This window comes from Simochromis diagramma, unplaced genomic scaffold, assembly GCF_900408965.1.
Source record: "Simochromis diagramma unplaced genomic scaffold, fSimDia1.1 OVJJ01000565.1, whole genome shotgun sequence".
In the NCBI taxonomy this organism is placed as follows: Eukaryota; Metazoa; Chordata; class Actinopteri; order Cichliformes; family Cichlidae; genus Simochromis; species Simochromis diagramma.
Window position 1 is genome coordinate 3,380,865 of NW_024387304.1, and position 26,322 is coordinate 3,407,186.

The 26,322-nt window shown below is 41.4% G+C and overlaps 1 protein-coding gene across 2 annotated transcripts in view; it reads right to left on the bottom strand.

The window, feature by feature from the left end:
* LOC120716637 (heterogeneous nuclear ribonucleoprotein L-like) overlaps positions 1–26,322 on the bottom strand; it is a 44,965-nt gene that overhangs the window by 1,118 nt on the left and 17,525 nt on the right. The window contains exons 2-12 of one of the 2 annotated variants that reach the window (XM_040004195.1): positions 19,199–19,317; positions 17,038–17,275; positions 16,456–16,541; positions 16,017–16,113; positions 15,854–15,926; positions 12,755–12,814; positions 12,391–12,626; positions 10,468–10,589; positions 6,647–6,845; positions 5,927–5,984; positions 5,691–5,789 (exon numbers count right to left, since the gene is read on the bottom strand). In XM_040004195.1, coding sequence (XP_039860129.1) covers positions 5,691–5,789; positions 5,927–5,984; positions 6,647–6,845; positions 10,468–10,589; positions 12,391–12,626; positions 12,755–12,814; positions 15,854–15,926; positions 16,017–16,113; positions 16,456–16,541; positions 17,038–17,275; positions 19,199–19,317 — 1,387 coding nt within the window. The remainder of the gene's footprint in view (positions 1–5,690; positions 5,790–5,926; positions 5,985–6,646; positions 6,846–10,467; positions 10,590–12,390; positions 12,627–12,754; positions 12,815–15,853; positions 15,927–16,016; positions 16,114–16,455; positions 16,542–17,037; positions 17,276–19,198; positions 19,318–26,322) is intronic. The other variant, XM_040004196.1, reaches the window with a different exon arrangement.

A 26,322-nucleotide genomic window follows, 5' to 3' on the forward strand; every position in this document is an offset into this window, starting at 1 on the left:
GCGCTTTCCGCCACTCTTTGCGACGTTTCCACCGGCCACCCGGTGGTTCCCCTTTCGTGGCGTCGTCGTGTTTTTGACTCGGTGCATGCCCTCTCTCATCCCGGCGTCCGGGCCTCGATCAAGCTGGTCAGCGCCAGGTTTGTTTGGCCGGGTCTTCGCAAGACGTTGAAAGAATGGGCGGCGGTTTGTATCCCATGCCAACGCTCGAAAATCCACCGGCACACACAGGCACCCCTCGAACCTTTCCGTGTCCCGGGTAGGCGTTTTCGATCACGTGGACCTGGTTGGTCCCTTGCTGCAGTCACAGGGTTTCACGCACCTTTTGACTGTGGTGGACCGCACAACCAGGTGGCCGGAGGCGGTACCCCTGGCGTCCACGACAACGGCGACGGTGGCCAGGGCATTTTTGTCAACGTGGGTTTCACGTTTCGGCCCCCCTGCTGACATTACCTCGGACAGGGGCCCCCAGTTTGTTTCCGAGCTTTGGTCTGCTATGGCTGACGGCCTGGGAGTCAAGGTCCACCGCACCACAGCATACCACCCGCAAGCTAATGGGATGTGCGAACGGTTTCACCGGTCACTTAAGGCCGCGCTCCGGGCTTCCTTAACAAGTGGCGACTGGGTCGACCGTCTTCCGTGGGTTTTGCTGGGATTGCGTAGCGTGGTTAAAGAAGACCTCGGGGTTTCCCTGGCTGAACTGGTCCTCGGCCAGCCTCTCCGGGTCCCCGGGGAATTCTTACCTGAGAGCCCTCCCCCATGTTTCGATACCTCTTTGTTGCCTTTTCACCCCCCAAGAGACTCATTTCCTGTTCCTGGTCCTGTGCACCACTGCCTGCCTGACACTTTTCTTCCGAGTTCGTTGGACTCTGCTCGTTTCGTTTTCGTCGGGCACGATGCCCATAGGACTCCGCTGCGTCCACCATATGAGGGGCCATACAGGGTTCTTAAACCAGGCAACAAACATTTCATTTTGGACTTTGGCGGTCGGCAGGAAGTTGTCTCTGTTGACAGACTTAAGCCTGCACGTGTTATGCAAGAGGATCAGGTGGTCCCGGCCCAGGCCCCTCGCCGCGGCCGCCCACCTGCCACCGGGCTGATGGATTCCGTTTTTTCCCCCAGGAGCGACCCAAAATCAACGGAGTCCGAGTCGTCTGCAGCTTTTTCTGACCGCCAGTGCCAGCCTCGCTCCCGGGCTGGGTTGCCCTCTGTCAGTTCCCCACCCCCCCAGTTCAGCCGTTCCGGCCGTTTGCTTAAGCCCCGGGTCCTGGACTAGTTCTGCTGGGTGTTCGGGGGGGGGGGGGGGCATGTGTGGTGGACCACTAGAGGGCTCCACTCACACCCAGTGTATAGGAAGTGTGTCCCTGTGTTTTGTGGCGCGATATGCGCAGTTGATGTTGGAGATGAATAAAGAAGGAGTGAGAACTGAGAGCTCTGTGTCGTTGATGCTTACCGCCACAGTCTAAACAAAGCGCAAGCGAAAAGGGAGCGAAGGCACACACAACAGCCACCGTTCATATTTGCTGTGTGGTCGACTGCAGTGTTCGATTGCACGACCGGCAAGAGAATAAGCTTGAAAAGGGTTTGTCTTTTCATTCTTTCCCAACCTGGAAGCAACATGAGGCAGCTCGTGTATCGATGTTACCAAACGAAGGCGTGTAGCCTGGATAGCAGCTGTGAGACGAGCTGATATCCAGTTCTCTTCCATCTCCAGATATCTGTTGGTGCTCCAGACATTTTTATTCCGGTAAGTTCTAAATATGTTCATATCACTCTTTATAGCCTATTCGTTTTATTTTCAATGCGCTCTGCGCTCATAGCAAATTAGAACAAACATCCTAATGAGTGATTTTGCAGAACTACCTTCTATTTATAGAGTTGCTAATTATTTGGCATTATTGCAGCAAACCAGCCTATGAAATGGATGAAACATCATGACTGGGTTCCAGCGCTACACAAGGGACCTGCTTCAAACATACTACCATGCCAATCAGATTACTTCTTCCATGTAAGGGTGAAGAGGTGACCCTTCTGGATAAGATGGTGAAGGTTTGCTGCGTTTGGTGAACAGTGTGATAATAAAACCAGGGAAAATGAAACCTGCTCCTGTTAAATATTCTTAAGTCTTTTGCTGTATAAATAGCGATTTTTTTCTCTCCAAAAGATACAGTAAATAAAGTAGTGTTAGTAGTGGGTGATATCATGTAAACACTGTCATGATTTTATGTAAACATTTTGTCATTTGTAAACTATAAATGACATGGATTCTACACTGTAACGGATGTGATGTTCTATAAAGTGGTTTTAATAAAAAAATTTAAAAAAAAGAGGCAAAAATTAGTTTGTTTCTTTATTTAACTTTTGAACAGTGGGACTCAGTCAGCACATATTCAGTAAATGCAAATTATTTACACGGCAGTGCACTACAGGCATAAATCTAGACCCCTAGATAAAACATTATGTCATTATAGCAGTGACAACTCCTCCACAGTAGCAGGCGGGATTTTTCTGTTTTGAGGACGGCTCCTTTTACCTTTCATTATGGATGTTCTGTTTATGTTTTGATCAAAAGCCTTTTTTTTTGGGCAGCTGAAGAGGAGAAGTCTATCTTATGGCCAACCACTGACTGTATCTTGGTCACATTATTCAGCAAAACCCAGTATGCAGGTTCATCTGTAACAGTCCTTGTGCCACGATCAACACTGTTGCTCCTACATTAAACCGAAGAGCAGGTACATGGGTGCAGGTCTCCGCGACTCCGGCCATACAGGTGCAGTGGGCGGCTTCAACCTTCCCTGTGATGCTCACCATGACCCAAGGCTGCAATGCTGGTTCATTCAGTCTTTGAGAGTGCAGGACCTGAAACACACACAGGCAAAGTTAATTTACAGACAAGAACTATGAGCCAAGGCCGACATAAATGTGTTTAATCGACTTTATCATAAATGTAACAAAGTGTTTAGAAAGTTAGCACATACATGTAATTTTTCATTTCTTTATGTGTCCATCTATAGAATGCTGCATGTTATAGTGTAAATCTGCCTGTTCTCTGTCATCACTTTAGAGATAGAGAAAGCATAAAGTGACAATTATGAATCACTTAATATGATAAGGAGATTCTGCAGGTCATTAATCATTGTATAAAACTAAAATAAAATGTCAAGCTCCTTTGACTATAATAAATATGAATAAATCATTGCAATTTCTTTAACCATAAAGAATAACTAAATCCTTCAGGACAAGGACGCGCTGACTCCACAGATAAGGTACAAAAATATGTCAGGCTACGTCAATAGCGGTTGGTCTTCAGGGTTTCTACTCCACGGCCGTATTTCATACGGGTCCACATTTCCAATGCACGCTATTTTCTGCAAGTACCGCCGCTTCGCCTCTGAACAAAATCGGTCTCTATGCAGTCCATTCTCTTTTGAGCTGCTTTTAAGCATCTTGTAATCGTCGTTCCAACACAGTGTGTTTGTTTTGATTCGTAGACCCCGAAAATGGTGCCGCGCTCCCACAATGCATTGCGGCGTGACGTCAACTCCAAAGCCCTAGCTCACGCTAGCTAACCAGCGAGCAGTTAAAAAGACAGCCGAAGCTGCACAAAACACCCACAAACTTATCTCACTACAACGTAGCGCGGAAAATATGACTCGCAGCTCGAGCTCTAGACAGCTGCTGTAACATAAGACTGACATCCAGCTAACCACAGCTAAAAAGATATTTAGAGAAAACTTACCGTTTCCTCAGGTTACACGAGCTGAGTTTTTTCACGCTGAAAAGTTGGTTTGTTTTGGCTCTCACTGAAGACACCGACGCTGAAGACATAGTTGTTCTTTTGTGCTGCTTTTAAGCGAAACATTCTTTGTATGTGAGGCCAAGGGTGTTCATCCTCTTCAGCTCTGTTTTCATGTTCCTTCTTTCCGAGTGTCCGCTACTTTGAAACAGTGTTGCCAACTCCTCAGTAAGGAAAATCGCTATTGGCTAGAAGTCGCTAAATGACGTCATTGCCTAATTTGCATAATTGGTCATGCTAATCTAATTGTAACCTATGTTGTTGGAGAGAGAAATAACATCGTGGAAGAGACATAAAGTGAGTTAAAAACGTCCTAAATGCATTTAGAGTTTATTTAGAACTACAAATTAAATTTCTTTTAGCAATTATTGGTTTTTTTAATGTCACAATTCCAACCCTGCTCCTTTATCCGGGCTTGGACCCGATAAAAGTGACCCGAAATAGGCACTCTGGTGGAGTTACTTTGTGTGTGTGTGTTTATAAGTAGTTTTAAACCTTGTGATCCACAAAACAGCATAAGAGTAAAAGAGTAAAAGAAGAACTGACTGCGTTACAGCACCCGCTGCTTGTTGAGAGTAAAAGCGATACGCGCTTTCACGTCTTTTTTTAGCAACTTTTTTTCTAAGTTGCTAAGGGGTCTGAAAACTCGCTAAATATAGCGACAAAGTCGCTAAGTTGGCAACACTGCTTTGAAACGCTTGGGCCGCTCTGCCCGCCACAGTTTCAAACTGGTCATGTGACTGCATGGCCACATCTGATTGGTAAAAAAGTTACCGGAAACTCCACTGGCGGCATGTTATCTAATGTGTTAAACTAATTATTTTTTAAAAAGTAATGAGTCAAATTTTCCAAATGTAGCGGAGTAAAAGTACCGTTTCTTCTTCACAAATGTACTCAAGTAAAAGTAAAAAGTATCGTGCAAAAAAGGTACTTTAAAAGTAAATTTTTTTCAAAAACTTACTCAAGTAAATGTAACGGAGTAAATGTAACTCGTTACTACCCACCTCTGTCCAAAAGTGATCAAGCAACATTGAATGTCATTGTTAGAAACTTAATAGCAAAAATTAACTTGTTTAGATCCTGATTTTTTTAATAGCTATCTTCAATTTTGAAGACCCTTTGAATGAGATTCAGTTGTTGTTTCTTCTTGGTTAGCTGTTTAATTAAAATGTCTAAACTCTTTACAGGTTTTAAATTGTAATGCAGTGCTTTTCTGTTTTGCGCGTACTATCAAACTGTCTGAGTCTCTGCTCACGCATTCATTGAGGCAATTTTTCTTTAAAGTGTTGTTACTTCCTCTCTTCTTTTCCTATCCTCCTCCCTCCCCTCCTCCTTTTTCCCCTCTCCTCTTTTTTTTTTTGTCGGTTTCCTCGTTCTAGGTAACTAGTCTTAATTTGTCTTATCTATTTTTTCTAACTTGAAGACAAAATAATTAATTCTGATTGTTGTAATTATCCTATTTCAGTAATTATTTTATTATATATATATATATATATATATATATATATATATATATATATATATATATATATATATATATATATTATATTATATATTTTACTATAATAAGCTGTGTCTTGTCATCCTCTTTCCCCTTGTCCTGTGTCACAACAGAGTGTGACACAGGACACTGACAGTGTGTTTTTCCTAGTAACTCTAGTGATCTTCCTCGTGGTTAATAATTTTCAGTTTACCCTTTTGAATTTATGTTTCTTCTTGATTATTGGTACCAGCCGATAAACATTCTGCTTTAAGTCTGACTCAGTCATCCTCTGCATGTCTTGGACCCTCTTTCTCACTTTCTGAAGCAATATCAGAACATGTCTTTAGCAACTGGTTTCACAGGGACTGCCAGCAACCTGCTGTCAGCAGTTCTGAGAATCATTTGAATACTTACTGGGTATTCGGATCTGGTGGTGGTTGAGGACTGTCAGAGCCTCCACAGCTTCAGTCTTACTGTCAAACTCCAACAGACCAGACAGAGTCTTTGAGCTGGCTGCTTAGAGGAAGAGGAAGATGGGGGAAAGATGGAAATGTTTATAACAACAAAAACCACACGTGTACACACTGAATGATATCTCCTGATACCTGGACCTGAGGAGTTATTATCGCTGCTTAATTGGTTAAACTTACGTTTGGCATCAAAAACCTTGAACTTAGAGAATGCTGAAATGTTGTATTCAGTACAGAGCTGTTGGCAAGAAAGATAGAAAAGCATTTTTAAAAGCAATTCCTGCATTTTCTTTTGTTAATATAAAACCAAACTAAAACTTGACAAAAAGTGTTGGTTTTCAATGTTGGTTGTCACTGCTAAAAATACGTTTGCAGTAGTGATCTTAAGACCACAGGCAAAACTGAGTAACTTGAAGATTAAATCTCCCTGAACAAGGTTATTATGATGGTATACTAGGTTTATTGACATCTTAAAATGTCAAGATGTACCGTGTGTAAAATCAAAACATTTACAAAGTTTAATTTACTGTTTATTTTATTTTATATATCTATATATAGTCAAGTCCTCATCTTGACTATATATAGTCAAGATGAGGACTTGACCCTATATAGTAACAAGTCTATTCCATCTATTTATTCCATAGTAATTATTTGTTGTCTATTCTGTTACGTACACTGAGCAGAAAGAAAATAACTTGAGCCCATTTCTTTCTATGTGTGAATAAAGATGCTTCCAAACAAACAACCAACATACCACTCCTTATCTTTGATCTACTTAGAAAGTTCAAGGCGTGCCACAGTGGAGCGCATACTTGTCTACTTAGAAAGCTCACTTGGAGTAGACATTCAGTCTAGCATTTCTCCATTGAAATAATAAGTCTCATGCAGGTGTGGCCTTGCCTTTTGCAACTGGTGTTGATTGAGGTTTGGTGGGGCATTGTAGAAGTGCAGCACAGTGGCGGGTGGCTGGATGATGTTCCTGCTGCTCTGTGCACTGCTGAAGCGGTTGTTCCTTGTTAGACTAAAGTCCTGGTAGCTGCAGGTGCCGTCACCCAGCTCAAAGACCTGACTGGGAATCACAGCCTGTTGCTTGGACACACTGAGCAGGGTCAGATAAAGGGATGTGTGATAGACAAAGTATTGTAAGGACATGTTATCAGTGTGAGCCAAAATCCTATGCGTCAGTCTGCTTGTTAAGGCTTTTTCTACTTTCTGTACAGTATGATTTCATGGAGGGGGGATACCTTACCAATCAGAAGAGAGTTGGCTTAACATTAAAAAAGTGAACTCAAGTGGCTTGTTTCAGGTAACAGATAAAATAGATCTCCTTTAAGTTCTGGGCAGATAGTCACTGACTGAAGTAATGAAAAAATACAATAATGCAGTATTTCTACAAATTTGCAAAGGCTGGAACAGCCCAACATATTTTATAAAAAAAAATAGAGGCTAACTGCTGTTATTTATGTAAAATACAAGTGACAGCTTGTAGGAATTTTCAGTCCTTGGAGAGTTCTTGGATATCAGGTCTTAAAAAAAACGTGTTCCTTTCCTTTATTTAAACATGCACGTCTCTTCTCAGTTTTGACCTATGATCATGACATGAATATCACTAGAGCCAATGTCAGCGTCATGTACTTTTAGCTAGCAGTTAAGATATTTTGTTATCCAGTCGTTAAGTCTGACGTCACTAGCCGTGTCTGGGCCTAAACTCCGCTGCAGGTCCATATATCAAACGATCACTATGGCATTATTGAGAGTTGAAAAACTGTCTAAAGTCTTTCATCTTTAATAAAATGATCAGCGTTCTGCTCTACCAGGTGTACCAATTGAGTTTAACATCCAGGCATCCATGAAAACGGAATTTATGACATTTAACGGAGTTAGAAATTAGCAGGGAGTTAGCTCGCTAGCTTCTATCTAAATACAATATAGCATGTCCTGACCAGAGATGGGCAGAACATGAGATGATTACAGGACATGTAATCTGATTACTTTTTTCAAGTAACGAGTAGAATAAGGGATTACTATTGCAAAAACGGTAATTAGATTACCGTTACTTTGCCGTAGGAACGCTGCGTTACTGCGTTACTAAAACCGTGATTTTTTTGCGAGAATGTCTCATGACAGTGACGTAAGCAAGTGCGTCGTTCGTGACAACAGCTGTGTGCAGATCAACAATATCGAGTGCGGGAGAGAGTATGAGCATGCAGCGTTTAAAGCGTGGAAGTACTGACCTTACTTTAAGTTTGATTCCATAAAAAGTGACAAAAACATTAGTGTCCGTTGTGGGTGGGAAGAAAACTTCTTTTTACAGCAAAAAAACCCCTAAACTTCCAAGTGAGCACTGAGTGCGCTATGACGTAATGGGAAATTCACAGAGAAACTCGCGGATTCTTCAACTGACCGCTGCGGCACACCTGCACCAGGGCAAACCTCCGCCTACCCTACTCCTGCTATACAGGTGAAAATAGAGCAAAAGGACCGCTAGTCTTTGACTTTATTTATTTTCTGCTGTGTTTTACTTGCATCTATTTGAAAGAGTGAGTTTAAACACAAAATTTTTTTTTGCTTGATGCATGAAGTTAAAAGATTAAAACTAATAAAACAAGTTTATAAAAAGGGACTTTTCCATTTGATTACATTTTGTATGATAGATTATGTAGAAAAAGTAGAATTGGGCTGAAAGATCTATCACTTTATCACCTATTCAGGTTGTAAATCGTGTTTTTAAAAAGTAACTAAGTAACTAAGTAATTAATTACTTTTGAAAATAAGTAATCAGTAAAGTAACGGGATTACTTTTTGGGGGAAGTAATCAGTAATTAGTTACTGATTACTTTTTTCAAGTAACTTGACCAACACTGGTCCTGACTGCGGGGTTTTGGAAACAAATTAAAACCTACAGCTCTGTTACCACTTCCAACATAAATGAAGAAGATATACTAGCTGGTATATAATGATGTGTTACGTGACCGCTAGCGACACAGCTATGTTAGCCTAATATAAACAAGCTAACTTTTTTTCCACTCGATAAAAGTTAACGTGAGTGTTCTCGGTGGTCAGGAGAACAACTGAGATAATCCATCCACAATACGATAGTGATGGGTCGTTCGCGAACGAAATGGCTCTTAGAGCCGGGTCTTTGACGTGAACGACGCGAGCCGGCTCCTTATCGCGAGCCGTCACGTGGGTTTTTTTTTTTTTTTTTTTTTTCTCTCAGCCTCTCTCTCTCGCACTTTTTTTCCGCTTCACTCTGCACGCGAGCCTTGTGCTTTACGCTGGGCAGAGGGGGGGAGGGGCGGTAGTTACACTCAGTAGCACAGGAACAGAGCCAGAGAGAGAGAAAGAGGCAGGGACAACAACATTAGAAAGGTATAGTAATCATCCACAACTATTTTCGGTTGCAGATGATAAAGGATTCAGAAAGTTTATTCATGCAGGTCCATATGACAGAGAATGTGCATCTTCTGTTTGTTTTCATATTATAATTTATATTTAATTGTGTTGTGGTTTGCAGTGTTTTGTGTTCTTTTCACTTTAAATTTGTAAAAGGAAAAAGCTGAAAATTTAAATAGTTAAAACTTGAAATGTGAATAGTTGATTTTTGTATTATATGATTTATTTATTACATTTTATGTGGAGTGAATAAATAAAAGTATATTTACGGTGGCCCCTAGAGACAAAGCACATACAAACTTCAAATCACGTACGAACTCTGAAGCATGTACAAACTCCAAAACATGTAAAAACACGTAAAAACTCCAAAACACGTAAAAACTCCAAAACACGTAAAAACACGTACAAACTCCGAAGCACGTAAAAACTCAGAAGCATATAAAAACTCAGAAGCACATAAAAACTCAAAACACGTACAAAAGACAACAGAAGTGCTACAGGATGCTGGGCGCAGTGTTGAGCCTTTGTTATCTTGTGGCTACACAAGCCAGCAAGTACCAACGACCGGATTTGGTGTGTGGTAATAACAGGCAAATGAACTTTTTTTTAAATTATTTGAATATATATGAGTGCCTGTGTATAAATACACAAACAATACACACATGCTTTCAATTGTGTAATTTAAGTGATCTAGTAGCTCTGCTTTGGAAGTTCAGTTCATGCTAGAAATGTGTTTTGGAGTTTGTACGTGTTTTGTCTCTAGGGGCCACCGCATATATTTATATATAAACATATATAAATAAAACCACTTTTTTTTACGTTAGTAATTCCTTTTGTGCATAATTTTATATTATTGCTAATAATAAATTAATTAAAGCAACAAAACAACCTGAAGAGCCGGTTCGGAGCCGAAAGAGCCGGCTCTTTTTAGTGAGCCGAACCGAAAGAGCCGGATCTCTAAAAAGAGCCGGAAATCCCATCACTACAATACGAGGTTAGTCATTCATATACTGCTGCATGGGCTGGGCTGTAGTTACATCCTAAGGTTTTAAAAACCGAGCTTAAATAAATGATTAGCGGTAATAAAAGCCGAGGGAGGTCAACAGTGATAACTGACTCTTTTAGGAGTTTTTTGAGATTAAATAGAAGAAAATACAAAACATTAAACATGTTAACAACACAAAAGCCATATTAAATGCAGACTACTTTAGGCCCGGAAGTAGGATTCGTCACGTCATCACTTAACGACCGGATAGACTACATCAGACTCCCTACCACAAACCCCAAGTGTCTTCAAGTCTGAAGCATGCATATTTAGTGCTTACCAGACGTTGAATTTCTTGCCAAATACTTTGATACCATTTAGGTGAGTCACAGCTCGGTCCACAGCATACTCATCACCCATCTCTACCAATGCTGTGCCTGGAATGCTTTTCATGAACTTCACCTGCAAACACAGAAGATATTTTCTTTAGCTGAAGAGCTACCATTTTGCAGCATGGTAGCTGCCGATAACTGCAGTATTTATTTATTTTGCATGAGTGTCACCATCCCCTTAACCCTGCCCCTACTCTCTCTACTGCAATTTTTTAAATCATTAATATTGAAACTAAAATATATTCACTTGCTCTGAATATAAAAAGCCATGGGTCACAGGAGAGATGAGATGTTGATTAGCGCAGGCTTGAAATTACATGCTATTGATGCCCAAATCACCCACCCAAACAAACAGTGGATGCAGCTTGAAGGAGAAGCACAGTGAAGTGAATAGCTACAAACTGCAGGCTAATTAGTGTTGTTGAAGACGTGTAAGAAATCAGTACTTCAACTTTTACTTGAGTAGTTTTTAACAGTAGTATTTGCATAGTACAGAATGTCTGTACTTTTGCCAACTCTGCAAAAGACCTTTTAAGATAGAAGCTACTCGCTTTTCTTTAAATGGCAGGTCAGTTGCTCATTTTTTTTAAAAAGTAGTCCATTTCTATTTTAACTGCCTTACTAATTCATACAATTACAGAGCACCATTCCTCCTTAGGAAACCATTTATGAATACAGATATTATTATGATAATGATAATAAATATGATTGTGATTATAAACAGCAATGATGCTGTTGCAGTGATAGCTGTACATAGTGAGCAGTGAGTATAGCAGTGACAGTAGTACATGGTGTAACAGTAACAGATGGATAAACATATGGATAACAAATGACATACTGAGGAGGTGTAAAGAAATATGTACATGATGACTTAAGGACTTTCTAATACCGTACTAATGCTTAATAGTGGGACATTTTTATAAAGTGCCACCAATACAGTAAATGAACTTCGTAGACAGCTAGTCTGTGGCTGTAAAAAATTTTTGAATGCATACCTTATTTCTCAGTACACCATCTGGGGGAACACCTCTTTAATGAATGAATGAATTAATACATGCATGGTTAAGGCATACATGAGAAGTTAATACAGATTGATGATGGTCCATGAGATTTGGCTTGTTTGTTTTTTCTTTTTTTATTAAGTTCGAACTGGCCCTGTGTTCTCTGCCTGGCACTGTGGAACCCAACTTGCATTTGATCTCTACAGTCTAGGCAAAGGCACCCTGACTATCCATAGGTATTGGAATTAAATCCTTCACCCATTGTTGGACCCTACACTGGAGTATGGGTCGTAAGTTGGTCTTGCTTCAAAACAATGCCTGCTCTCATATTGCCAAAGTAAACAGGGAGTTCCTAAAGGACACCTCTGGGGCATTATTTTTGGTCCATTTGACACGTCCCAGGTTGCACCTCAGACTGTTCAGAAGCTCAGTGATGTCCTGGTCCAAATGTGGGAGGAGATTCCCCAGGACAACATCCATTGTCTCTTTAGGAGAATGCCCCAACATTGTCAGGCATGTATACAAGCACATGGGGGTCATACAAACTACTGAGTGCCATTTTGAGTTGCTACAAAATGGACTAGTGTGCTGCATCTTTTTTCACATTTTCATTCTGTAAGCTGCTAATTTTCATTTCCATCCAATGATGTGGCATCCTTTTGTTCTAGTATAGCTATCCAGAATTATTTTTTTTCCATTGAGATCTGATGTTTTCTTTTTTTGAGCACTGTAAAAATAAACTAAATCATACATACCTAGAACATAAGTTATGATTAAGATTTATTAAAAGAAAATTATAGGAACTATTGTACAATATATGTATTTTCATATCAACATGACCTCTAAAAGTCAGAGAGGATCCTTACACACCTTCTCGACATTGCCGTAGAGACAGAAGAGGTTGAAAATACGGCTGCAGTTCATCTTAACAGGATGGAGACCGCTCACCATGGTGACAGAGCTAGTAATGCTTTTGCCAAGGAAAGAGGAAGAGAATGTGGGGGAGGTCTTCTGGAGTAGCGGGTAAGAGATCCTCTCCTGCACCTCCTCGCTGTACCTCCAGTTCTGGCTTTTAGCAGGTAGAGGCAAGAGGGGCCAGTGTGTACCTGCAAAGATACGCACAGATACTCAGGGGATATTATGTGGTACAGTGGACTCACAGTAATTGCAGTGAAACAAGTGGAAGAGATAACATATTGGCAGCTAGACAGGGAGGGATGAAGACAGACAGTACCACCTCCGTTAGATGGATGCTCTCCCAATATGGCATGACGTTGTCTCCCCTTCCCCCGCTCTGTAACAAACAAACAAAGTGCTCAAAATGGGGTGTTACAGTACTATTAGGTCTTTAAGATAAGATAGGGCCAGATTATACAAGAACTTGTATGTGAGGACAAGGATTTTAAGTTTGATTGCAGTTCAAAAAGGGAGCCAGTGAAGAGAAGGAAGTATGAGAGAAAGAATATGTTATCTCTTTCTGGCACCTGTCAGTACTCTTGCTGCAGCATTTTGGATCCACTGAAGGCTTTTCAGAGAGTCTTAAGCGCAGTTGGATAATAATGAATTAGAGTAGTCCAGCCTAGAAGTAATAAATACATGAGCTAGTTTTTCAGTGTCACTCTGAGAAAGGATGTTTCTAATTTTAGAGATATTGTACAAATGAAAGAAAACAGTCCTACATTTTTGTTTAATATGCACACTGAAGAACATATCCTCTGGTCAAAAACAATTTTCAAGATTCATCAGAGTGTTACTGGAGGACAGGGTAACGCCATCTAGAGGTTAGATAGCATACTAGTTAGATAACATACTTGTAAGGCCAAGTACAATACCTTCAGTTTTATCTGAATTTAAAGGAACGAAATTAGTGAATGCTGCCTGGTTTTCAGTCCTAAATATTACTTAAGTCCCGGTACAAGCAGGATTCAGGGTTCATTGCACTAATGTTAATGGTAACTTGGTTATTTTGCTGCCTCTGCTTGGTGCTGTTGAGCCAAATAGACTCAGTGTGCTAGTGTGCCAAATGGGATCTCAACTTATTTAATACCCCTAATAAGACAAAAAGTAAATGTGGAGAAACTACTGCTCTTATGTTATTTTTGTAGTGGTTCATACCACTTGAGTCTGTCACCATTTTGTGTATCCAGCCGTTTCCCCTGATTTATTTTTCTCTCTGAATGTAAAGCACAACGTATGTACCTCCAAGTAAAAACGATGAAAAGCAGTGAAAAGTTTTATATTCAGAAACCTATAAGCACCAGAATGTAGCTGAAAATAGATGTCAATATTTCTTTTCTTTAGTTATTTGAAACATGGAGTATTTTAGTACCAATAGTACTGCTGTGTTTGCATTACAGCATTACATCACATCTATTCTATATGACTTAAAACGGTTAAGATATGGCATGATTTCCTCACCCAATAAAGGAATATTTAGTATATCAGTCTACTCTTCATTTTGACTTTTCTTTTTACCAATATAAGTAAGCCTTCAGACAAACGCAGTAGTGCCAATATAGTAAAAGAACAATAATTGTCTCATGTCCAAAACAGCCTTATACACTTGTCTTTGAGATGAAGATATGAAGTGATATAGAAATAGAAATAAATGCAACTTGAATCCTTGCTGAAGTTCAGTATTTAAAACTGAGCTAAATTTCACTAATGAGAATTTTAAATCTAATTTATTAATACAAGAACTTTATCTTTATGCATATTATATTTGCAAAGTAAGATGACACTAGTCCCATGAACATTAGCTGCTACTTACTATCTAATCTTAAAATTAACAGTCACGTTTTCATAGTCTTGTGCGCTCTCATCCTCAGATACTTAAGAAACCAAAAAAATCGCATACACCAAATCCTCAAATGACCCGGCCTTCACGGTTTACATAGGCTGGGTTCTTTGAGGATGCAGCCCTTTAATTGGGACACACCATATCAGTCTTTTGTCCTTTTAATGTCATCTTAGTGCATTGACATTTCCAAGCTCCTCCTGAGGTTTTCCAACTGAACTGGAGTAAATTTACTCTGTTTATATTTACTCAGATTGCAAACAAAATGTATTGTGCTTTATAAGACACATTCCTGCTGTGTAAAAAGAAGATAATAATGTTCACTAGAAGGAATAAGTAAAATGTCAACATATTAATTTTACTCGAAGTGAACCATCCATCTTCTTCCGCTTATCCAGGCCGGATCGTGGGGACAGCAGCCTAAGCAGAGAAGCCCAGACGTCCCTCTCCACAGCCACTTCCTCCAGCTTGTCCGGTGGAACTCCCAGGCCAGCCGAGAGATATAATCTCTCCAGCATGTCCTGGGTCTGCCCCGGGGCCTCCTCCCAGTGGGACATGCCCGGAAAACCTCGCACAGGAGGCGCCTAGGAGGCATCCTTGTCAGATTCCCGAACCACCTCAACTGGCTCCTTTCAATGTAAGGAACAGCGGCTCTACTCTGAGCCCCTCTGGCAGAACTTCTGAACCTATCTCTAAGGGAGAGGCCAGCCACCCTTCTGAGGAAGCCCATTTCTGCCGCTTGTATCCGCGATCTTGTTCTTTCGGTCACTACCTACAGCTTGTGACCATAGGTGAGGGTAGGGACGTACATCAAGCAGTCAATTGAGAGCTTTGCTTTTACACTCAGCTCTCTCTTCTCCATGATGGAACGGTACACTGTCCGCATCCCTGCAGCCGCAGCACCAATCTGTCTGTCGATCTCCTGCTCTCTTCTCCCAACTCACTTATGAACAAGACCCCGAGATACTTAAACTCCTCAACCTAATCAAATTCAGCACCAGGTGGTGAGTTGGATGAGGTGGCGGGGGAGAACGCTGGACAGACCTGGTGCACCTAAACGTATAGTGAGGGTGTGCTGGGAATGTCTGGCAGAGGCCCCAGTCTGTGAGATTTACAACGCACACCTCCGGCAGAGCTTCACCAGCATTCTGAGAGAGACTGCGGACATTGAGTCCGAATGGACCATGTTCAGCACTTCCATTGCCGAAGCCGCTGCACTGAGCTGCAGCCGCAAGGTGGTTGGTGCCTGTCGTTGGTTAACCCCCAAACCAAATGGTGGACACCAGAGGTGAAGGGAGCCACAAGGCTAAGAAGGAGTCCTATCAGGCTTGGTTAGCCTGTGTGGCTTCAGAGGTAGCTGATATGTACTGACAGTCCAAGCGTGAAGTGGCTCGGGCAGTGGCTGAAGCAAAAACTCAGGTGTGGGAGGAGTTCTGAGTGGCCATGGAAAAAGACTTTCGGACTGCCTCGAAGTAAACTTTAAAGAATATGCTTAAAGTGCTTTCATTGATCAGAGATTAAAAGAGGGAACGCTACCTCGGTGCAGGAGGAAGGGTTTGGTGTAATCCCAGCTGGTGTTGTTGTTGCAGATGACGTTCAGTCTGTTGGGCTGCAAGGGGCAACAGAGCACAGCACCTCTTTTTAGATGTGTGTTCATGTGCATGGGCATGACTGTGTGAGTGTATGTGCATGTGTTTACCCGAGCGTATTCAATCTTGAGTGTGCAGCAGCCAGCATAGATGTCAGCTCCATTCAGAGCCAGTTTGGCCTTCTGAGCATCCTTTACTGACTCAAATGTTAACAAGCTTGTTAAGGTTGACTCATCAGGATCAGCAGAGAAAAACAAGACTACCACAGCCCTCAGGATGATGCACTGTCAGGTTTAATGAAGTGAACTTTGATCTGGCATCAACAAAACACATCCAGTTAGCTATAATCCTCTTCTACCATCCTGTGTTCATTATTTTGTATCCAAACGAGTCTATTAAGCTCTGAACTGGAGCTTAGAAAAATGAAAACGCATGTTGGCATTTCTCTGCTAATCTGTGATATACCCCAAGCACACATGCAATTGTGTGCGCACACACACACACACACACACACACACACACACACACACACACACACAGTCAGGATATTCAACCATGGCCTGGATGCCGTTGCGTTTGAAGATGACAATACGTAGGACGTTACCAACTGGGTTGCACACAGTGTACAACACATCCTGAGAGAAAGACAGAGACCACACTGTAAAAACTGCAACGTACCTACTGGTCACCAAGAAAATGGACTTAAGAAAACAGAAATGGAAAATGGGCTTTAACACTTAAAACCTTTACATTTATGAGCTAATTTTGACTAAAAGTTAGAAGCTTACATTATTTTACAAATAAGCAGTGAGACATTAGCACTAATCTAAATTACAAAGATATTGTTGAGGATGTATACACAGATAAAGAATGTATACACAGAGCAAAGGCACAGAGGGTTTGTTAATAATAGATGTCTGACAATGTAAGCGTGTATCTCTGTATCTGTATTCCTGAGGCAAACATTTTAAGTAATGTACAATGACTGTAATCATTATTAACACAGGAGCAGGCGTCCTTGAAAGGTAAAAAGAGACCTGGTTAAAGAGTTTTAGCTCAGATAGCAAAAAGTTTCTTTTCTAACACAAGTTGAAGATATGGCAAGAGTCTTAGGTGGGGTAAAGGACTTACAGTGGTAATGGGATACACAGGGTTCTGTATGGACAACAGGAGGACTTTGTTTCCACTGGAGGGGTCGTCTGTGTTGGTGGGTCTGGTGATTCTCTGGCTGGTAGAGAAGTTAAAAAAAGCCTGCTGCTCAGCGACGTAGACAGCATCACGGGTTCCGAATGACACGCAGCGCTCAGCACTCTCCACGCTGTCAAATTCCACCAGAGCCTGACGCTTGAAAGGCATCATCATTACATAACTGCCGATAGCGGAGACAAATGTGAAGGTTAGAGAAGGTGAGCAAGTAAAGTAAAAGTATGCACATTTTTATTTCTATAACATCTTTCAACATAAACAACAAGTGCTTCACAAGAAATTACCATAGTGTCCCAGAAGAGTTAATGAAATCCAAGTCGAAAATGATGACTACTGGCACAAGCTGCACTTTGAAATCATTTCAGCGGGTCACGCAGCTATCAACTTTTGTAACCTTGCATGTTTTGCCATTGCTGCAAAAGCAGGTATGAACTGATGTGACTGTGTGATCAGTCACATCAGTGAATATAGATCCAATCAAGAACACTTATTCTATACTGGAATTTCTGTCGTTATTATCTGTGATTAAGGTAAATCACAAAATCTCATGCACATGTGCCAACTGGAAGGCAGCCTGTTTTAGTTATTACCTTTTTTTCCTCTATTCTTTAAACTTTTGTTCTTAGTTTTTTGTCTTTTACTTATTAGTAGCATGTTAGTGTGTTTCAAATTGTTTTCTCTCAAACATGTGGGTTGAGAAAGTTTTTTTTCAACTTATCGCTGTGGACTGGGGGTACGCATTTTGGAGGACTATAAATACCTTGGACTAAGCACAGATAATAAACTGGACTGGGTAAACAACCCAGTCCAGTTTACCCAATGGTGTCAGACAGGGTGGGATTTTGTCTCCAATTTTAATTAATTTATATGTTGATGATTTCTCCATGTAGCTGAGAGCCTGTAACACTGGGCGTATATTAGGTAAAACATGGATAAATCATCTTATGTATGCAGATGACCTGGTTGTTTTTAGTCCCAGTAGTGCTGGATTACAAGAGCTTAATATCTGTACTGAATATGGTCTGCATTATGATATAAAGTACAATGCTATTAAAAGTGCTATTTTGATATGTAGAACCAAGCAGGATAAACAGCTAGATTTCTCTGTGTTTAACTGTCCCAAAATACTATTGGGGTTCATAAAAAGGTGAAATACCTCGGTGACTTTATTGTTGATCAAATGAATGATGATGATGACATATACAGACAACGATGCAAGCTCTATTTGCAGGCAAATACCATTGCACGCAAATTCAGCTTTTGTTCAGTTCCAGTTAAAGTGACTTTGTTCAAAGCGTGTTGCACACTGCTATATACTGCCCCCTTGTGGTCATCTTAGAAGCAAAGTAGCATGCGGACGCTGCATGTTGCATATACATGATGCAATGAGGAAATGTTCAGTGCATAGTAAGCATTGGAATCCCTAGTCACATTTGGTGCTGCGCACCTGTAGATGAAAGAGCAGCCAGGCATGTGACTGTAATTAACTTCCCCGCCACAGGGTGTCATTGCTACACATCCCAATTGTATGTGTGCACATAGTCTACAGCAACATTTTGATGTTTGTTTCTTGCCAAAAGAAAAACTGCCCAAATGTCAAGACCCAAGGTTAATAACAGTGCATTAGCTAGTATATCCTACTTCACTCATTCCCAGGTAAATATAAAGAAACTGATTCACTGGCTGCCTTCTTCCACTTGTCAAAGTTGCTCAGATGTTTGACCATTTTTTTGTCATGAACTTTAGGAATTTACTGTTTATTTGGTACCTAATATATCCCACCATTTGACAGTGCTAACTTTGCATGTCAGTTTTTGTCAGGGATGTTTCCAATTTTTAATGGGTCTTTCTAGTCATTTAACACTAGGAAGAAGGCATTTGTTTCATACAGTTTAGGGTTGCAGCTTGCTAAACAAGCTTTCTAGCACAAGCTCAAAATCATGTCATGCCTGTACATTGCAAGGTGTGTACTAAAAAAAAGTCCATGATACAAAAGTCAATGTGCAATGCAATTCCAAGCTAAATGAAAGTGTGTTAATATTTTTTAAAATGGCCTCAATAGTATTTAGAGTTAAACCAGGACTACCAGATGTTGCCAAACTTGTCAAGTGCCTCCACTAGGTCACCTTCCACCACAGCATCGCAAAGTCCTCGAACATGGACAACTGGAGATGGGGGGATGCGACGACTGTCATCCGAACAATCCTGTAGAGAAAATAAAAATGAACTCAGATGTTTTCTTAATTTTACTTTGCACAAAGAAAATGTTTGCTTACTAGCGTAACTAGCGGTTCTTTGAAAAGTGAGTTCAGTATCCCACTATGGTAAGCAACCTCTGGCATGACCAGTCACTTCAAGGACTTGCTGACAGGTGTCCTCTACATAAACATTCCTAAAAAGGTCCCATGAGGCAGTCATTCATCTGATGGAATGTGCACACAGCTGCACAAAAGGCTGTGGTCCACCTTGTTGGAAGACTGGACCTCTACCACCCAGTCGGACAACCCCTGGCGAGACATAGACTTACCTTTAAAGAAGGAGTTAAAGCTACAAAGATTTGGTTGCTTTTCCTAAACCCCTCAGTCCTGTCTAGATAATTGCTTAATGTATGGATAAGGCATAGTGAATTAAAGTGGTTCTGGCTCTCATCTGCAAATGGCAAGTAGAGAAAAGCTAATAAATGGAATGGACTGGTTCTTACATAGTGCTTTTCTACTCTACCTGAGCACTCAAACCACTTACAACTCTCATTCATACAAATACCTTTTCTATATGTAGGTGTGTTCTATCTAGCACTCACACAAATCATACTCCAATGGATGTATCAGAGATCAACTTGGGGTTACTATCTTGCCCAAAGATTTTTGGCATGCAGGCTGGAGTTGCCAGGGATCAAACCACCAACCATCTGATTGGGAAAACTGCAGGCAGTACCTCACTGACCCTTTTGGCTGATGCCAAAGCTAGCAATAGGATACTTTACTCAATATACTCTACAGGTGCAAAAGGTAGCTCTGAGTGTGCCTCTAGAACTTTGTGTAAATCTCAGCAGGGAACATAAACCTCATTAGAAGAGGAGTAGCCACAATCTTAGTCTTAATCAGTAATGCTCAGTATTGACATTTATCAATGATCACTGATAGCTATCAGTGAAATTGTTTGTTGCACAGTGTCTAGCACACTGTTGTTGTGGTAGACAGGCAGGTCTGCAACAATACATATTCTTGCGATAAAAGCTACATAATTACTGTGTTACAACAGTTATTTCTATAATCAGTAAAAACCCATGTTTAGGGAAATTTTGCAGTTATTATTTAAGTCCATAAATGAACATGAATTCCCAAAAGAGGGTCTTGCTCAAAATCACTGGAAAATGAGAAAGTGAATACAAGTTAAAGATGAATGAATTAAAATGCAAAGAAAGAAAAACTGTGCATAGGCAAGGCACAAAAAAAGATATCAATTGAGTGTCATCATCAACAAAGTTGCCCAGCTCACACCAGAAAGTGCTAGAGCCATTGCATGATCTCTCTCTCCCTATATCACCAAATCAGGAAAAAAATGTAATGATGACAACCATAATGCCCATGGTAGAAATATAACTTTGGTTCACTGACTGTGGCCTGAAAATGACAAGAGAGAAGTTACAAACCTTGAGGCGACCTTTGTTGTGATTTGGTGCTATATAAATAAAATTTATATTTTAGACCCAAAGAGGACAGCAAGGACTTTATTGCCCAATTCCAGTATAATTTATTCAATTCAATTCAATTTTATTTATATAGCACCAAATCACAACAAAGGTCGCCTCAAGGCTCTTCATAGATACAGAGAAAAACCCAACAATCATATGACTCCCTTTGAGCAAGCACTTTGGCGACAGTGGGAAGGAAAAACTCCCTTTTAACAGGAAGAAACCTCCGGCAGCCATCTGCTGTGACCGGTTGGGGTGAAAGAAGAAAGACAGGATAAAAGACATGCTGTGGAAGAGAGACAGAGGTTAATAACAGATATGATTCAATGCAGAGAGGTCTATTAATACATAGTGAGTGAGAAAGGTAACTGGAAAGGAAAAACTCAATGCATCATGGGAATCCCCGGCAGCCTACGTCTATTGGAGCATAACTAAGGGAGGATTCAGGGTCACCTGGTCCAGCCCTAACTATATTCTTTAGCAAAAAGGAAAGTTTGAAGCCTAATCTTGAAAGTAGAGATAGTGTCTGTCTCCCGAATCCAAACTGGAAGCTGGTTCCACAGAAGAGGGGCCTGAAAACTGAAGGCTCTCCCTCCCATTCTACTTTTAAATACTCTAGGAACAACAAGTAGGCCTGCAGAGCGAGAGCGAAGTGCTCTAATAGGGTGATATGGTACTACAAGGTCATTAAGATAAGATGGGGCCTGATTATTTAAGACCTTGTATGTGAGGAGCAGGATTTTGAATTCTGGATTTAACAGGAAGCCAATGAAGGGAAGCCAAAACAGGAGAAATATGCTCTCTCTTTCTAGTCCCTGTCAGGACTCTTGCTGCAGCATTTTGGATTAGCTGAAGGCTTTTCATCGAGTTTTTTGGACATCCTGATAATAATGAATTACAGTAGTCCAGCCTGGAAGTAATAAATGCATGAACTAGTTTTTCAGCGTCACTCTGAGACAGGATATTTCTAACTTTAGAGATGTTGCGTAAATGGAAGAAAGCAGTCTTACATATTTGTTTAATATGTGCGTTGAAGGACATGTCCTGGTCAAAAATAACTCCAACGTTCCTCATAGCGTTACTGGAGGCCAAGGTAATGCCATCCAGAGTAAGAATCTGGTTAGATACCATATTTCTAAGATTTTCAGGGCCGAGTACAATAACCTCAGTTTTATCTGAATTAAGAAGCAGAAAGTTAGCGGCCATCCAGGTCTTTATGTCTTTAAGACATTCCTGTAGTTTAATTAATTGGTGTGTGTTATCTGGCTTCATAGATAGATAGAGCTGGGTGTCATCTGCATAGCAGTGAAAATTTATGCTATGTCTTCTAATGATGCTGCCTAGGGGAAGCATGTATAGTGTAAACAGAATTGGTCCTAGCGCTGAACCCTGTGGAACTCTATAATTAACCTCAGTGTGTGAAGAGGACTCTCCATTTACATGCACAAATTGGAGTCTATTAGATAGATATGATACAAACCACTGCAGCACAGTACCTGTAATACCTACAGCATGTTCTAATCGCTCTAATAGGATATTATGGTCAACAGTATCGAACGCTGCACTGAGGTCTAGCAGGACAAGCACAGAGATGAGTCCACTGTCAGAGGCCATAAGAAGATCATTTGTAACCTTCACTAAAGCTGTTTCTGTGCTGTGATGAGCTCTGAAACCTGACTGAAACTCTTCAAATAAGCCATTCCTCTGCAGATGATCAGTTAGCTGTTTGACAACTACTCTTTCAAGGATTTTTGATATGAAAGGAAGGTTGGAGCTAAGACTGCTGGGTCTAGAGATGGCTTTTTGAGTAAAGGTTTAACTACAGCCACCTTGAAGGCCTGTGGTACATAGCTGATTATTAGAGATAGGTTGATCATATTTAAGATCGAAGAATTAATTAATGGCAGGACTTCTTTGAGCAGTTTTGTAGGAATGGGGTCTAAAAGACACGTTGATGGTTTGGAGGAAGTGATTATTGAAGTTAACTCAGAAAAAACAATTGGAGAAAAAGAGTCTAACTTAACATCAATGGTACTAAGAGTAGCTGTAGATAATATTACATCTGTGAGATGATTATTGGTCATTTTTTTCTCTAATGACAAAAATTTTATTTGTGAAGAAGTTCATGAAGTCATTACTAGTTAACGTTAAAGGGATGGTTGGCTCAAGAGAGCTCTGACCTTTTGTCAGCCTGGCTACAGTGCTGAAGAGAAACCTGGGGTTGTTCTTATTTTCTTCAATCAGTGACGAATAGTAAGATGTTCTGGCTTTGCGGAGGGCTTTCTTATAAAGCAGCAAACTATTTTTCCAGGCTAAATGATGATCCTCTAAATTTGTGACACGCCATATCCTCTCCAGCTTACGAGTCATCTGCTTTAGGCTACGTGTTTGAGAATTATACCACGGAGTCAGGTACTTCTGATTTGAGACCTTAGTTTTCACAGGAGCTACAGTATCCAGAGTCATACGTAGTGAGGAGGTAAAATTATTAACAAGATAATTGACCTCTGTGGGAGTAGTGTTCAGGTAGCTGCTCTGCTCTATGTTGGTACAGGGCATTGAAGATGATAACAGTGGGTGGATTGTATTCTTAAACTTAGTTACAGCGCTTTCAGAAAGACATCTACTTTGACAAAGTCTACTCTCCACTGCTGTGTAATCAATTATTGTAAATGTAAATGTTATCAGGAAATGATCAGACAGGAGAGGGTTTTCAGGAAACACTGTTAAATGTTCAGTTTCTATGCCATATGTTAAAACAAGATCTAGAGTGTGATTAAAGTGGTGGGTGGGTTCTTTTACATTTTGAGAGAAGCCAATTGAGTCTAATAACAGATTAAATGCCATGTTGAGGCTGTCATTTTTAGCATCTACATGGATGTTAAAATCACCCACAATAATTATTTTATCTGAGCTGAGAACTAAATCAGATAAAAAGTCTGAGAAATCAGACAGAAACTCTGTGTAAGGCCCAGGTGGACGATAGATGATAACAAGTAAGACTGGTTCTCTGAGTTTTACAACTGGGGTGGACAAGGCTAAGCATCAGGCTTTCAAATGAATTAAAAGTCTGTCTGGGTCTTTGGTTGATTAATAGGCTGGTGTGAAAAATTGCTGCCACACCGCCCCCTCGGCCTGTGCTTCGAGATTTCTGGTAGTTAGAATGACTCGGGGGTGTGGGTTCATTTAAACTAACATAATCATCCGGCTGCAACCAGGTTTCTGTAAGGCAGAGTAAATCGATTTGTTGATCAATTATTAAGTCGTGTACTAACAGAGACTTGGAGGAGAGAGACCTAATATTTAATAATCCACATTTCACTGTTTTACTCTTTGGTTCTGATGTGGATATTGTATTGTTCTTTCTTTGTGATTGTTTATGTTTAAGTTGTTTGTTGCTGGTTTTTAGTTTGTTTTTTGTCTGTTTGGGAGCTGACACAGTCTCTATGGAGATGGGTTTTTGGGGGGGTAGCAGGAGGAGAGAAGCTGCAGAGAGGCGTGTAAGACTGCGACTCTGCTTCCTGGTCCCAACTCTGGATAGTCATATTTTGGGGGGGTTAATAAATTTGTCCATATTTTTAGAAATGAGAGCTGCTCCATCCAAATTGGAATGGATGCCGTCTCTCCTAACAAGACCAGGTTTCCTCCAGAAGGTTTGCCAATTATCTATGAAGCCCACATCGTTTCTGGGACACCACTCAGACAGCCAGCAATTTAAGGAGAACATGTGGCTAAACATGTCACTCCTGGTCTGATTGGGGAGGGGACCAGAAAAAACTACAGAGTCTGACATTGTTTTGGCAAAGTTACACACAATTCAATATTGATTTTAGTGACCTCCAATTGGCGTAACCGGGTGTCATTGATGCCGATGTGAATTATGATTTTACTGAATTTACGTTTACCCTTAGCCAGCAGTTTTAAATTTCCGTCAATGTCGCCTGCTCTGGCCCCTCGAAGACAATTGACTATGGTTGCCGGTGTCTCTAGCTTCACATGTCTGAGAACAGAATCACCAATTACCAGAGTTTGAGCCCCGGCGGGTGTGTCGCCGAGTGGGGAAAAACGGTTAGACACATGCACAGGTTGGTGGTGTACCTGGGGCTTCTGTTTAGGACTATGCTTCCTCCTCACCGTCACCCAGCCGCCCTCTTTCCCCAGCTGCTTGGGGTCTGCCGGGGAACAGCTAGCGGGGCCTACGCTATCTTTGGCTGCACCAGCTACAGGGCCCTGGCTAGCTACGGGTGAATGAAGGGTGCGAAGTCAAGTCTCCAATTCAGTAATCCTGGTCTCCAGAGCTGCAAATATGCTACATTTGTTACAGATATCATTACTGCTAAAGGAGGCCGAGGAGTAACTAAACATCTGACACAATGAGCAAGAAAGTGCAGGAGGGACAGGTGAAGTAGCCATGGTGCTAACGAGTCGGCTACGAGCTAAGCTAAGCTAGCGAAACAGTACAGAGACAGTGAGTGAATACTTTGGCTATAAATTAGGTAGTGAGTACACAGAAATTGGAAGAAGGCGGCTGTCATTCCTATCCTAAAGAAAGGCGACAACCGAGAATGTAAAAACTACCGAGGCATCAGCTTACTGTCCATCATCGGCAAGGTCCTTATGAAAATAATTCAATCACGCCTTCAAAAGCACCGTGAGATGACCAGCCAGGAAGAACAGGCCGGGTTCCGACCCAGACGAGGCTGCAGCGACCAGATCTTCACCCTACGTCGACTCATGGAGGAACGAACCTACGATGGCTCGACCAGCCAGGTACGTATTCATGACAAAGTGTCCGAAGAATTCCCCATCATGACAGGGGTCCGGCAGGGCGATGTGGTGTCACCGCTGTTGTTCAACATCGTCATCGATGCGATAATGCGCAAAGCATTCGAGGGCCGCCGCGGAGTCCAAGCCTCGACCGATCGATTTATCACCGATCTAATGTTCGCTGACGATAGCGCCATTTTTGCCGAAGACGACACCGAGGCAACTCACATCCTCTATGACATCGCCCGGCACTCCAAACTGTACGGCCTCAAGGTTAACGCCGAGAAGACCAAAGTCCTGACCACCGACGGCTCACCAACGATCGTCCACCTTGATGGTGTGCAGATCAAACAAGTCCAACAATTTCAATATCTGGGGTCCCTCGTCGAGGAGAAGAAAGTGGCATCATCAGCGGAGATACACTCCAGAATTGGGCAGGCGGCGGCAGCATTCGCCTCCCTGCGCTGGTGCGTCTGGAAGAAGAACAACATCTCATTGGCGACAAAGATCCGCCTTTACCGAACCCTGATCCTGCCCATTCTACTTTACGGCGCAGAGACGTGGACAATGCTCAAACACGACCTGAGCAAGCTCGAAGTTTTCCAAATGCATTGCCTTAGATGCATTCTCGGCGTGGCATGGCCCTGTATTCAACAAGAGGATGAGACAGCTATACATTATCAAAAATGGCTCTTGGATGGAGAGATGCCCCCAAATCACAAACTGGGAAGTACATCTGTGGGATTGCT